General features: G+C 39.4%; 1 protein-coding gene across 2 annotated transcripts; it reads left to right on the forward strand.

Annotated features, from left to right (window-relative positions):
* Nucleotides 1-8,870: 8,870 nt before the first annotated feature.
* On the forward strand, nt 8,871-13,520 carry LOC116231825 (E3 ubiquitin-protein ligase Topors-like). 2 transcript variants are annotated; one of them, XM_031597804.2, is made up of 2 exons: nt 8,871-12,099; nt 12,319-13,520. In XM_031597804.2, exon 2 carries the CDS (start codon nt 12,398-12,400, stop codon nt 13,457-13,459), a length of 1,062 nt encoding a protein of 353 aa, XP_031453664.2. In that variant the 5' UTR covers nt 8,871-12,099; nt 12,319-12,397; the 3' UTR covers nt 13,460-13,520. The 2 variants fall into 2 exon arrangements, with proteins under 2 accessions (XP_031453664.2, XP_090002127.1); XM_090146001.1 differs by having other exon boundaries at nt 12,381-13,520.
* The last annotated feature ends 1,228 nt before the right edge of the window (nt 13,521-14,748 follow it).

A 14,748-nucleotide genomic window follows, 5' to 3' on the forward strand; every position in this document is an offset into this window, starting at 1 on the left:
ATATTATTATTTGCAATCATATTCGTGGCCTGATCCAGCAGGAATTATATAAATACCAGTACAGTATGTGGCCACTAATTATACAAGATATGCTCCAGTAATAATGCCTCCTATTTTATGATGTTGGCCATTGTGTCAGAGGCGGATGTTGGTGGTATGGCAGTAGAGCTTGAACCTTCCTGCCAATGTTCCATTCCATTCCATTCTCTTGCTGTGTGATGTTTGGCAGCAGAGGGGCAGTCTGATAGAATGTCATCTGACACAGAAGTGCATATGAAGTAAAGGTGTGCCACTGAATTCCTCCATGTGGAAATAGTGGCACCCATTGACATTCGCTGATTCTTGCTGAATGTTTTTGGAGAACAAACACTGAATGTTAGTGTAGTGAGGTGGTGGATGGTGCGACAGAAGAGGCAAGAGTGACAGTGGTTCACCTCTGCTGGTACAGATTTTTCCAAGTGCAGCATGCAGGCTCTTGTTCATGGCTGACAAAAATGCATATCTAATGGTGATATGTTGAAAAATTGGGTTTTGTAGATGAGAATTTGCTCTATCACATAGTATTATTGTGGTCTTCGTTGTAGTTTCCATGAAAATAAATATGAACCATTACTTTTGGAGCAACCTGTGTAGTTTAACTGGAAATTTAAAACCTATGTGTAGCAAAGAGAAGATTAATGTAACAAAAGAGCTTTCAAATTAAGAATAGCAAAATCCTAATTTGATAAAGCTCAAATCCTAATTTAGTTAAAATAGAATTTGATCTGCTTGTGAAAGGGATTATGTATGTGGTTGCCTGTCATTACCAAAGGAAAATGGAATATGTCAGCAGGACCATTCCATTCTCATATTTTAAAATGCCTTCTATATTTTTGTATTCATTTTGCTACCAAATGGGGATGGTTTTTGAGCTTAAGATATGATGGAAAAATTTAACTATTAATTTCTTAACTCTTTGTATAAACAGTAAATTCAATCTTTGTAAAAGTTTGAGTGATTGGTCAAGTTGCCCAAATGGCAACTAAGTTTTGTGCGTTTTTATTCATTTGCATTCTTAGTTATGCTCATATTTCTCAAAGTTTATCTTCTCTACAGGGAAGAAGAAGTGACAAAGAGCTGATGTGAGAGTCAGAAATTATGAACAAAGGAAAATGCTTAAAAGTTTTTCTCATTAGCATAAAATTTCTCCATCTTCTCTTTTCTGCCTGCTCATTCCAAATCTGAAAGACCTGCAAAATATTTTTTAAAAGGAATGCACTGTATTTTCAGCAGGAAAATTTGTGAAAACATGGTGGTAAGATCTTACATTATCTTTCTCTTTCTTTGAAATGACAGAGATAATTAAGAACATATTTATATATTGTGTAAGTTTATAACTGAGTTCACTAACGGTTATCTGTGAAAAGACTATGGAACAGTTGGTCCTAGTTATCATAATTGTCATAACCAGGATAGAACTGATTAAAATTAAATTGCAGGTCCATCAGCTATAGGCTTCTAAGAAAACATCAATGCTTTTGAATTTAGAAGGAATTTTAGAAAGACCAATATCTTGTTCTAAATTTTCAAAAATCAAAATTGTCCTGAGGAAAAAATGTGTAAGAGTGTAAGAACTAGGTAGCCTATAGTGAAATATATGTATTATATGGAGTCCTTGTTTTCAAACCAGCACAGGAAAACATGAAGATTTATGATTAATTAATCTAAAACAGTTACAGGTACATCTTATCTGACAAGTGGTTTGTCATTCACAGCCTGTGAAACTAAACAGTTTTAGCATCTGAAATGCTAAAGAATGACACTGTTATCTGATAAGATGTACTAACAAACATTCATAAAAATAGGTATTGGATAAGGTGAATTAAGGTCTTTAACAAAATAAATTTACTATTAGTAAACTTTCATTCTTCCTGTCACCTTGAAAGTACAGAGATATTTTTCTGTCAGGATATAAAAGAGTCCATTCCTTCTCATGCGATTTATGGGAGGTGGAAGGTCAGTTTTAGTATTGTGTCCCAGATGTATCACTTTACAAAAAAATAAAAAATAGGATTATACCAAGTCTTAATTTAACTTATTTATGCCCATAAAATATCTGACATCATAAGTACAGCCTTGTTAATCAATCTTCCCTTCTTCACAAAGCTTTTAGGTGGCTTAAATCCTGTGGCAAAGCCGTGATCTGGTTACTACTAAACCTTGGAAATTTGAATTTGATTTTTCTAAACTTTATAATTTCTCTTCTGCAAGTCAGAGGGTAATTTGCCCAAATTATTTTAAAGATTAATTTTAGGGATGGAATTAGTTTCTTCTTCTTTATCTATTAGTCATACAAGGAACTTTTGATTAATTTATAGGGCTGTAGATACTTCTGCTCCTCCCAGATATGTGCTACTTCTAGTTGAATTCCATGTGAGACCTTCTAGTACTGCAGGACTAGCACAGTAACAACACTCTGGATGGCTATCTGAAAAGTCTGGCTCTGGAAAACATGTGAGGAGACTGAGTATCTCTGAATGTTGCTCATTTCTCATCATTTTTTTTTTTTTTAATTACAGCCTAGTTTTAGTTGCTCAGGTTATTTTTTTGTCTTAGGAGAAGCATAATCACTATACACAGAATTACAGGTGTCTCAGAAGGCTGCATCTCTACTGTTTCTAATGTCAAAAAGGACATTGGCAGAGCCCGTCTATCATGGTTGTTGCTTTGTGTGTCCTGCTACATAAACAGGCTAAATTCCTTCTGCCTGTCAGATCTCCATGAAGTCCAAGACTTAAACTGGTGATTCTGAGAATGCTCATGTTTCCCTAAGACACTAACAGCCAATTTTAGGCTTTAATCAAATGTCAGGTGCCTATTTTGATAGCACTTGAAACATATTTCATTTTTGATTGCCAGTACTTTGATCTTCTGTAGAAAAGGTGGGAGGGGGTAGGTGAATGGAGAGTTATGCCTAAATGGTAAAGATTGTTTACATTAACAGTCACTTAAGTGGTGGTAGTACTTAGCATAGAGAAATTAAAAAGACACTAAGACCACATGCTAACATGTTATACATGGTCATACTGGTTAGAAAAAAGACAGAAAGATTTCCCCATTTTTTTTTTTCTGTATCTGTTTGTTTTAACTTTTTTGTTCGTAGAACCCCTCATTTGGATGTGAGGAAATGGATGTGTTTGAGAGAAAGGGCCACCAAGCGAGGAACATCAGGGCATCATATCTGGGGTTTGAGGACCTGAGCTCAATTTTCACTTCTGATAGTGCTTTCTTGACTCAGAGTGAACAGTTTACTTTTCTTGGGCTGCTTCTGCATTTAGAAAATTAGACTACTCCTGAACAGGATTGTAGGAAGACTACATTATTCTCTGTGGGATGTTCATACATGTGACTGCAAAATGCAGGTTTGTCAAGATCTGAATGACAAAAAGGAGCTTCAGTTTTTTGGTCTATTACTTTTCCTTGCATGGCAGAATGGGTATTGCTTACATGAAGATTTGAACAATATTATGTGAAAGCAAAATAGGAAGGAAAAGAAGAAAAAATCTGTCAAGAGAACTTTTCTGGGATCTGATCCCTCTTGCAAATAAAATTGATCATGGCATGTAGTACCATTAATTTCCTTGTAAAATAACTGAGCCAGTTTTTAATTGTCTGCTTACAAAGATTTGCACTGAACTAGAACTGATCTTAGTATCATTTTCCTTTCAAGAAAATATGCTGTACATATGCCTGCTTCATTTTGTATTTTTTGTCATGATATGTTCAGTTAAATACTCTGTAGATATTACTAGATATTACTGTTCCCTTAAATGAAAGATCTGGACTTCAGAGCAAAACGTATTCCTTCTTCTGATATAACCCCATACTTTTTAAAGAGCATGCAGTTAAAAAAAAAAAAAAAAAAAAAAAGCCTACAAAACATTTGAGTACCATTTCTGTGAGTGAATTATCACATACCATTGCCATAGTGTAGAAAAGCAGTCACCATTTTTGTGCTAAATTTTACCTGTAGCAATAGAGTGACTGTTAAGCTGAGAGACAGACAATGTAAATCCAGAAGCAAGTAGTATATTTCAACCATCTGGTCTTCTGCTCTTTTCAGTATTTGTTTGCTAGTTCATTCTCCTATCTATAATCTAGAGGTTTATGGCAAAGTAAACCTATTAATCCTAACAACCATATTTTCATTTGGAAGCTGGACCAACTGTCAATAAACACTGAAAGAACTGCTCGGTCTTCAGAGAACATGTGTTAAAGGAGAGGGTTCATGCATTGCACAATTGCTGGAGTAAAAAGTCTTTATTGAGCTTACTGGTGGCTGTTATTGCTCATGAACCTTGCAAGTCTCGCCACATATTGGGTGGCTGAAGACCTAAAATGCCATCCCTCTGAGGATTTTTCTGTGTGTCTCTTACTTCAGACTTGCATTTCAGCATGGTCTTCATCTTTTATATTAATCAGAAGTCTTTTTAGGTCTAGGTCTATGACCCCTCCAGTGGCAAAGAGTCATTTCAAAAGTTGGTTGATGTCAGTGATATACAAATACTCAACTGCAATCTTTCTACTGAATTCTGTGTATTCTGCCTCACTTCATTGGGGTGAAATGCTGCCTCTGTGAGTAACATAAACGTATCTTTCCCCACAATTTTTAATTCAATTCCTGAGACTACTTATGCGATCAACATAGTAATCAATATGAGAGTGAAGAATCTGCAATGAATGCTGTCATTACCATCACATAGTCCACTATTTAAATTTACCCTTTCACTTTGTGGTATTTTATGATCAGGAAGTAACAGAGTAACAGTTTTATTTTGGGAGTATACTGCTTACTTGTGTTTGAACAGCCTACATTTTTACAATATTTATGCACAAATGGAATGTGTGATATGTAGCTGAAAATGAAAAGGCATATCTAAATTTTAAGCAGTTTTTGTGCAGAAAGAAGTCCTGTGATTTTGCAGAAAATGTATAAAATTTAAGGCACTAGAATTACAAAAGTAACATTGAAATGCTATGCTACGCTATTCTACACTACACTACACTCTGCTATGTTACATTACGTTACGTTGTGTTGTGTTATATTATATGTTTTGTTATGTTTGTGGTCTGATTTTCAAAAATTCTCAGTCCTTTGGATGCAATAAGATAATCATGAAGTTTAAGTATCTTGGCAACTAATAGTTTTGGATTTGAAGATCATGGATTTTATGTTCTACGTATAGGATTTCTAGGTGCCAGGCACTACTCTTACATGAAAGTTGATTCTCTTTGGTGGTAGTAATACAAGTACTCATCTACATCTAAACTTCTTTTTCAAAATGCATATTGGCTAATGTTTATAAACAGCCTAATACAAGACAAAAAAAAATTTAATATGGAAAGTCACCCATAGTATTAATGTTACCTCAAGTGAGGCTTGCCTTGCATTTTCACAGATGATTTCAGAATGGTCTCTTGGACAGACCATATTATCCTGCTTCTCAGGTGCTCTAAGTCATTGCCATTAATATGACTCCTGTGATTCTTTTATCTTATATGCCAACTTTGTAGTCAAGGTAACTGCATTATGCAGCAGCATTCCCAAGCTTGCTTACGAGTAGGTGCTTTACACAAGAATACTGTGTCATGCACACCAATGTAAGTAGCATAAGTTTTCAGGTGTAGTTGGACAACTGCACTCTTCCCCAGTTCACTAGCATTCAGACTGTGCTGACACTTCCTGGACGCCATGTAGACCTGCCTGTCAGAGCCTGCCATCTGAGGAGTACTAGAACAGCATCCAATAATAATATTCTGTGATGTTCAACAGCAGTTCCATCTGCGGTTATAAACAATTTGCAGTAAAACAGAAAAGTACCTACTGTTCTCAACTTTTTTTTTTTTTTTTCCCCTGCAAACTCATGCTTCTTTAATCTTCTTGGGATTTTTCTCAGTTTGTTTTTCAGGAGTTTATTTGATTTATGGTTTTATTAATTTTCCAAGAACTTTTGCTAGTAGCATGATTTGCCTGTGTTTTTCCAACAGGAAATGAAATCAAGACTGGTGCGTGATGCCAATTTTCAAATTTTTATTAACAGCAGAGAAATGTTTCTTGGAGAAAAGTTGGGTTTTGCCACCTGTGTTCTCAGTCCTGAAGATAGTTTTCTCTGAGTACTAGAGCAAATCTCTTCATAACACTCCACCTCAGTTTCCTTCTTTTTAAAAATGGGGATAATAATACTTGACCCAGCCTAGAAAAACAGTTGAAAGTACAAATGGGAGTGATAGCTGTTATATCTGAGCCAAATCTTGAAGCCTTGTTGAGGTTTTCATAAAGCAGCTTTTGATGTCCTATTCATCATTCTCCAAAGTTTAGGAAAAAAAAAAACAAACATCTAACTGAATTTGACAGAATCCTTCACTTCTTCACTTGGATAGCATCTAAATTGTCAGCTAGAGTTTGCTCATGTGCATGCTGAACAAAAACTATTATGCCTTTATTGCTGAAGTCTCTGGAGGAGTAAGTCACTTTTCACTGCAGTCTGAGAGAATGTCCCCTCTGTCATCTACTGGATTCAATGTGTTGTATTGGTTGTTCAAGAAGAAAAAAGGCAACCAAAACCCAAACTGAAATACATTACTCAATGGAAATTTACTTCCAAATGTTTTCAGTGTTTTTAGGGTTACCCTTGTTACAGAACAGCAGTTGCTTCTTCCAGTTGGCTCTAACACAGTACAAAATGTCTCCTTGCACAAGCCTAATGCTAGCAAAAATCATATTTCTTTACTAAAACATTCTAGCTGTACTGTGATTCATTTTTTACTCATAGCATATGATTACTTCTTTTAGAATGAATATCAGTCTCTTGATAGACGTAAAAGTCCGGAGTCATGTCCTGTCTCCTGGACTTTTTATCTGATAGCTGTTCGAAGGTCTGGCCCTAAGCCATCCAAGTAGTGAATTTAGAGCAGATGTTGAGGGTGTTCTAACTCTCAATCTCCTAGAAGTAATATTTAAGAAAACTGGAATGGGATAATTAATCTTAAAAAGAGTATTCAACTCATACTTTTTCTTCCTAACTCCACTAGCAAAAGGAAAAATATCAATTCCAGTTCTAGTCTTTCCTTCAGCCACTTTGGGGTGATCAGAGTGCTTTTCTTGTCTCTGAAGAATTGACTCACAATGATACTTTTTAGAACAGGTTATTTTGATTGCACTTTCTGCATATAAAACTTTCTTCTCTAACGTGTGTATATTTGAATTCCCAGTTTATTATACTCCTGTTGCTGTAAGGTTTACAGAGTGAAAAGAAGATGGAACTTGTTTTTAGTACCATATTCTTTGTATGACAGTGTAACAGGGAAGACTGATCTGGGTGTGAAAGCTGTGCAAGGAAGGTCTGAGATAACATGCTGATAATGTATCCACGGGGAGGATGCAGTGAGAAAATCCTTGGAACTCCCTACAAACAACGTCACTGTTTTAATGGCATTATATGGAAATTCACATTTAGCTCCAGAGGAGAACTCTTTCTTCTATAAGTTTTGGAAAAAAGCTCTGCAGGTAGTAATATTTTCCTATATATTGATAGATCCTAAAACACCTTATAAAAGCATCCATCTATAGGAAAACATATAAGTCTCTGTGTGGTAGCAATATGATCCACATAGATAAACAGAGCAGAGGAAACACAGATAAAATAATTTTTGGTTTCTCCATACTTTTTTTTTATCCTTAGTAAAACAAACTGCATTATCAGTGTGACACAAACATGATCATGGTTATCAAGGTTTCTTCAATAGTTATGTTAAAACAACCAAAGCTAAGCAGGTAACATCAACTTTGTCAGTCTGGATTGTACACAACCAAGTAAGCAGTGGAGTTGAACAGTGTAACAGAAAAATGAATCCTTTTTTTTACATAACTGATTTTTAGGGAGCTACACCATCATAAAATTGAATAGCATATGTAAATTATGAATTATGGAATTAAAAATTGTGGATCCAAGTAGCTTGTACTTTAAGGGCTACCTTAACCATGAAGTTGGAAAGAACCTTCTTAAAGAAAAAAAAAAGTTAAGTCTGACTAATGTTTCATAGGAAGCAGAGACTGTGCCATAGGTTTTTTTATATGGAACAAAACCTATTAAGCACCTCATGATGTGAAGGCAATTCCAATTTCTATGAACAGAATTTTCTTGATTTACTGGCAGTGCATTCTTTAATGTTACAACAAGTGGCCACCAGGATGGTTTGGAGCCAAAACAATGTTCAAGTAGTCCCACCCTTGTAATTTTCTAGCCTGGTTTTGGATGCAGTCACTTAGAATTCCATGTCTAGTGAAGAAAAAAAAAAAAAAAAAGACAATAATGGTTTCTTCTTCATAGTTCAACAGTGTTGTCTTTCTGAAAAACAAGCTCGTGTAACTCAGTGATACTTTAAAGAGAAATGGCCGACATAATCATTATCATATTTTTAATCTGAATCATATCTCTTTTTAATAATCCACTGAAAAACACTTCATGCAAATTCATTTTGGTCTCCATGACGCACGCAAGATAGGGCAGGGTTGACCAGCTGCAGTTAACCTACTGCTAAGCTCAGCCAATAGATTGCTCCATGCTCCAAGCAGATGTTTCTCTTTTACATTGATGGAACTCTTGTAGACCATATTCCTTTCCAAGAGAAAACACCAGCACAGTTGGAAGTTGGGAGGATTCATCTCAATAACAGAGACAAGGTGCCAGCAGCATCATCAGCAGTTTATTAATAAAAATTCATGAAAAGAAGAGCATTTGCATTTTGTTTAAAACAAAACCAAACATTTTTTCTTAGCTTTTTTTAAAATTATTATTATTTTTATTTTTTATGTGCAAGGCGTTATTAGAAGGTAGCATTGCTTTTTCCTGTAGCAATTTACATCTGGGTGAGAAGAGAGGTCTAGTGGTTATCTGTATGGTTTCTGTATGCTGATCACAAAATGGGAGAGTAATCTGCATGTATGTAAATATTCGCTATTAAGATTCTTGTATCGTATATGATAATTGATATCTTTAGCCATGTTCTAGTCTAAAATAAGGTAAATTATATTATACATCAAGAGTATAGCTTAAATGTGATTTGAATCTTAAATCAGAAGCAGCTCTACTAATGTGTATGAATTTATGTCACTGTTAGAAAAGAGTAACGCTTATTAAATCTTCTCTAGAGGATGAACGACAATGAACAGACCTAAGACTCTCTAGTAGACTTTGAATGAGAATTGTTTCTAGTTCCTGGAAATATTTTCTCTTTTCTTGGGATTTGTACATCTGGTTTGCCAGTCAGTGGTACAGAAAGTTATTTATGAAATGGTAATTAACACCACTGTTTTGTGTCTTATGTAAATGTGACCTGAACCTCATAGAGACAAGTTTCACATACAAGATATAAGAGAGAGAAAATTGGGGAACAACTTGTCTTCCCTCATTTCTGTTTCCTAGAAGCAGTGGCAGAGGATTGAAGCTTACTATAGCTATTGGATAAAATGTTGTAAAATAATGCAAAGTCTTTGGAACAGAAATCTTCTCTTTCTTTCTCTCTGTCTCTCCCTCCCCTACTTTGGTCCAAAGACAACATAGCTCCTACAATTCGTATATTTCTCCCTGGAAAATAAACAAACAAACAAATAAATGGAGATACTAAGGATTTCTTCTAATGTCAAGAAGACAAGAGTGAGGACAAGTTAGATGTCAGTATCAGAATACTGCTTGCACCTATGAAAAGCGAAGAACAAAATGGGAACCACTGCTCCTTTCAGCCATATAGAGTAGAAATACTTGTTGCTCATTTTCTCTTGCCATACTTTCTTTCATGTTGGATTATGGGGCTGGAAGAGGCTGTCAGCTTTCTTCACCTCTCAGATTTTGAGTTATTCTTAGCAATGAGACCTACCCTGTGATTACCAGCATCATTTGTAAGCTGCTTTTCCTCCGTGATACCTCTGCTATTGATGCTGAGGGGAGGAGTAAGAAAATAAGTAGCTTCATTATAGTCCAATTGAAAGGGAATGGCAAACAACACTGTCTCTCACGTTTCATGGGCTGTGCAAAAGTGCTGGCTCTTAATAACATCTTCTTAAGATTATTTATGTAGTCTATTTGCCATTATCCATATCAGTTCATGCCCTTTGTGAATTTTAGATAACATTGTTGTGTTTCCTTTTCCTGTGAAGTTGCCAATAGTAAGAGTTGATCTGGGCTCCCTGTGCAGACACCTTCATAAACTGTTTATTAAACAGTTACTCATTATTATAGATTGTACATTCAACTTTTACACTGGAGGTCTCTGTAGCTACACTAACAGGTTCTCTTTCCTTGTGTTTCTTCTGGGTAAATTCATATCTGATATTTACATCCTGAGAAATCTGTCCAGAAGTGAAAGGGAAGAGCTCAGGCAAAGCTCAGCATACTTTCAGACTGATTCTAGGAGTCTGTGCAAAGGCAAAATCTGAAACTCCCTAAACCTTCAGCTTGCTCTGTTTTGGGACTTAACGTTGTCTTTCCTTTACAAGTAGGCAACCCATGTGAGTTGTAATCAGATACAAAAGTCTTCTGTTTGCTGTATGAGCTTCCAGCCAATTTCCTTATAGAATCCATGAAGATCCATTGAATGTACTACTGTTCAGAGCAGTACTGTGTGCATCAGTAATACTGCTGAAGAATATGATAGGTCATGAGGCACAATCTGAATTTTTTTTTTTTAAAAAAAAAAGCAAATAAAGAACGCTCAAGAAACTCTATTCCCCTTTAAATACTTGGCAGAAATGAATACAGATGTGTCTGGATTGCTAATGACTAATGATTAAAAATGCAGGGAGAAGAAATAAAGAGCTTTCAGGCTCTACACAGTCTAAGTGCTTTCTGTACCTGCATAAAGTGGTTCCTGATTATGCAGGATGTAAACCTGTATCCCAGTTTCCCTTGCATGCCTAATAGTAAATGCAAGAAGTGTATGCAGCAAAAACAGAAAACAGCTGTTCTCAGAAGGCAGGCTTCTATGAACCATCATGATGGTTCGTCCCTTCACTAAAGACTTCCAAGTGACGTGGATCCAGGTCTTGGTATTAGATAAGTACAGTCTTCTAGAATTTCAGGGGATTAAGAAATGTATAATTAATGTATTTTTTTTAATATGGACTTAATATTCAATGTGAATATGATGGCCAAATCAGAGTCTTGAAATGGCAGGCATGTTGACAACAAATCATATGGCAATTTGTTTTTAATTTCTAATATATCTTAAAAATATTTAGGGTGCTGTAGCTTAGACTTTGATTTGCATTCCTTTACCAAAATAAAAACAATTGTTGGTACAGAAATTTTTCCTAAGAAAGGCTTCCAAGAAATGAAACAAAGGAGGAAAAAACGACTTGTTCCAGAATCTGTGCCGAGAAAGGCTCAAAAGAAATTTCTTCAGAGAGAATACCCAAGAAGCTACTTATCTCTTTTTAGGACTGTGGAAGTTCGATAGCATGCTTCTGTTTAGTAAAAAAAAGACAGGAAAACCATTTGAAGCATTCTAGGTCATGGCTTCCTAATCAGGACACTGTGAAGGCAGAGGAAGGGCCTATGGTGAGCAGACTCCTGCTGCAGGTCTGGGCAGCCCTGATTAGGCAGCACTGTATTTATAAGCATTAATAAGATCCCCCCTTGGTCTTCTCTGTGCTGAAGAGTCCTAGGTCTCTTATCCTTTCCTCATGTGAGCGATGCTCCATGTGCATCGATATATGAATGCAAAGTGCAGCTCCCCACGTGCAGACACATGAATGCAGTGCTGCTGGGGGGAGTGCTGTGGTGGCACAAGGACTGTGGTGACATCACTGAGCAACAGGTTGTGATGCCACCGAGCTTTGGGCGCTGGCAGGGCCTGGCCCACTCACTCTCGTGCCTGGACTCCTGCCGAGCGAGTGCGTGCGGCTTGGAGGTGGAGCGAGGATTTTAATTGTGTGTTGGGCTGTGCTTTGGGGACTGCTGGCAGCTGCTCTCAGTGCCCATACGTACAGCCACCACCTGTAATCCCCTGGCCTGCCTGGCTCAGGCAGCCGGGGCCCCACGGGGTGCACGTGCAGCAGCACAGGTGAGCTGGGTGGGGACACGTCCCCCAGGGTGGCCATGGGGTGAGCTCTGAGTTGGGGGAACTGCCATGGCTGGGGCTGCAGTCCGACCCTGTGAGGGCGTGGGGCATAGGGCAGCACAGGTGTGGGGTCTGGAGGGTTTCCTGCTGAGGGAGCAGGACGTTTCTTCTGTCTCTCCCTGGGACAGGGAATGACTATGGTGGCCTCTCTCCCTCTTGCAGTGCTCATCTTCCACTGCTGAGGCGCTGGAGAGGGAGAGCGGCTCATCTTCACTCCCCATCAGGCCACGGCGTGAAGACCATGGCAGCAGAGGAGGCGTGGACATGTCCCATCTGCCGTGAGGTGCGAAAGGACATTGCCTACGCAGTGCCGTGCCGTCACGAGTTCTGCCTCGGCTGCATCCTGCGGTGGGCCAAGCAGAAAGAGACCTGCCCGCTCTGCAGGAGGATAATGACAGTGGTCAAGGTTGCTGAGTGGGATGATGACAACGACCTGGATTTCATCATCCGTCCCCCAGCACCACCAGTTCCTGCCTGCTTCCAGGCAGGCATCGCCCACATCTACAGCCCCCAGCACGATGCGCCATCCCCTCCACCCTTTCTGCTGCTGCCGGAGGAGCAGGAGGATGAGGAGGCAGAGGAAAGGCCTATGGTGGGCGGTCTCCTGACGGAGGTCTGGGCAGCCCTGTTAAGGCAGCACCAGGAGATGCTCGACCCTGTGCTGCCATGGCTGCGTCAGGAGCTGCGAAACATCTTCGGAGCGCAGTGGTGGGAGGCAATGGCGGTGGAGAACCTCATCCTGAACGCCCTGTGTCACATCGGGCTAGACCGCGAGGCCCTGATCCAGCTGCTGTGGCCTGCCCTGGGGGACAGAGCGGAGACGCTCATCCAGGGCCTTGTGGACGCCCTCGTGAGCCAGTGGGGCGAGGAGGCACACGGGCAGCGCGGCCTCCAGGGCGTCCACGTGTCCGGAGGGCAGGAGGAGGGCCCTGCGGCCAGGGGGCAGGAGGACAGCGTGGTGGCTGCCCATGGCTCCAGAGCCTCCCCACCTGGGATCCTGACATCAAGGCCTAGACCCATCTGCAGCAATGAAAATGCCAACGGAGTGGAGCAGCCCAGCACATCACAGGCTGTCCTCTGCAGGGATCTCAGTCACACCCCTGCTGCACACATCCCCACAGAACTTGAGGAGCCCCACGAGGAGACGGAGCAGGCGGCAGCAGCAGGCCCCTCTGCCCAGGGCAGCAGCCCCTCCGCTCCTGGCCACTCGTCTGCGAGGGTCCGGCGGCCCTGTAAGAGGAGGGCTGGCAGTGACCCAGACCCACAGCAGCCCTGCAAGAAGCCACCCCCTCGCAAGCACTAGCAGGGATTACACTCATCTTTAGTAGATAGTAGTTGGATAAATAAAGAAATATTACACAATATTTCAAAATTGTATGTCTTGGAATGGACCTCTGGAGGTCATCTATTCCTATCCCCCTCCTCAAGCAGGTCTCCTCAAATAGGTTGCACAGGAAAGTATTCAGTAAGATTTTGTGTATGTCCAGAGAAGGAGACTCCACAACATACCTGGGCAGCCCGTTCCAGTGTTAATGTAACCCCCAAAGTGAAGAAAATTTTGCTCATGTTCAGATGGAATTTCCTATGTTTCTCTCTGTTTCCGTTGCTCCTTGTTCTGTCACTGGGCATCACTGAAGAGAATCTATCCCCATCACTTGACCTCTGCCATTTAGATTCTTAGAAGGATTGATCCCCTTTCAGTCTTCTCAGGCTGAACAGTCCCACATCTCTCTGCTTTTCTTCATAAGTGAGGCCCCTAATAATCAGCTTCTGCTGAACTCTCTCCAAAAGTTCTCTTTTTTTATTGAACTGAAGAGCCCAGAACTAAACACAGTACACCAGATGTGGCCTCACTTATGCAGAGTAGAGGGGGAGGATCACTTCCCTCGACCTGCTGGCAACATGTTTTTTTAATGTACCCCAGGATGCAATTGGCCTTCTTGGCCACATGGGCACAATGCCATGTGGCTCATGGTCAACCTCTTGTTGCCCAGGACACCCAGATGCTTCTCTGGTGATCTCCTTTCCACCAGGTCAACCCCTAACCTGATGCGTGTGGTCATTCCTCCCCTTGTGCAGGACCAATGTGAAATACCAGTAGCATTTTCAGTCAACAGTATTAATAAATTTTAAATAACACAAAGACCTAGGATAAAATATGTTGCCGTGTTGCGGGCTTGTGATTTAATTCAACTTCTCTGAATCTGAATACTTTAAAAAGCAGAAATAGTTGATATATGCTCTAATTTTTTTGTGTGTGATAATGGAAAGCTGGAAAGATATTCAGTATATTGTGGATTTCAGGACAGAGTTCACATTTACTCACTTAGGAACCACTCCTGTTTCCTTCATCTCTTCAGCAGATAAAGCTGCTATCTAAATCAATAGCTGCTAAGTTTAAGATATTTCCTATCATAGTTCTGGAACAAAAACAATCATTTGTTTCAAATTGGAGCCATTCCCAGTTCTTAGCTGTAAAACAAATATATATGTACACATGGCACAAAAGTACATGCTAAGAGTCACTAATGCAGTGGATAAGTCTAGAGGAATAATGTGGAAGCCCTGGAATGTTTAACCTATATTTAAACT

Source organism: Phasianus colchicus, chromosome 1 (genome assembly GCF_987193195.1).
Source record: "Phasianus colchicus chromosome 1, bPhaCol1.hap1.1, whole genome shotgun sequence".
In the NCBI taxonomy this organism is placed as follows: domain Eukaryota; kingdom Metazoa; phylum Chordata; class Aves; order Galliformes; family Phasianidae; genus Phasianus; species Phasianus colchicus.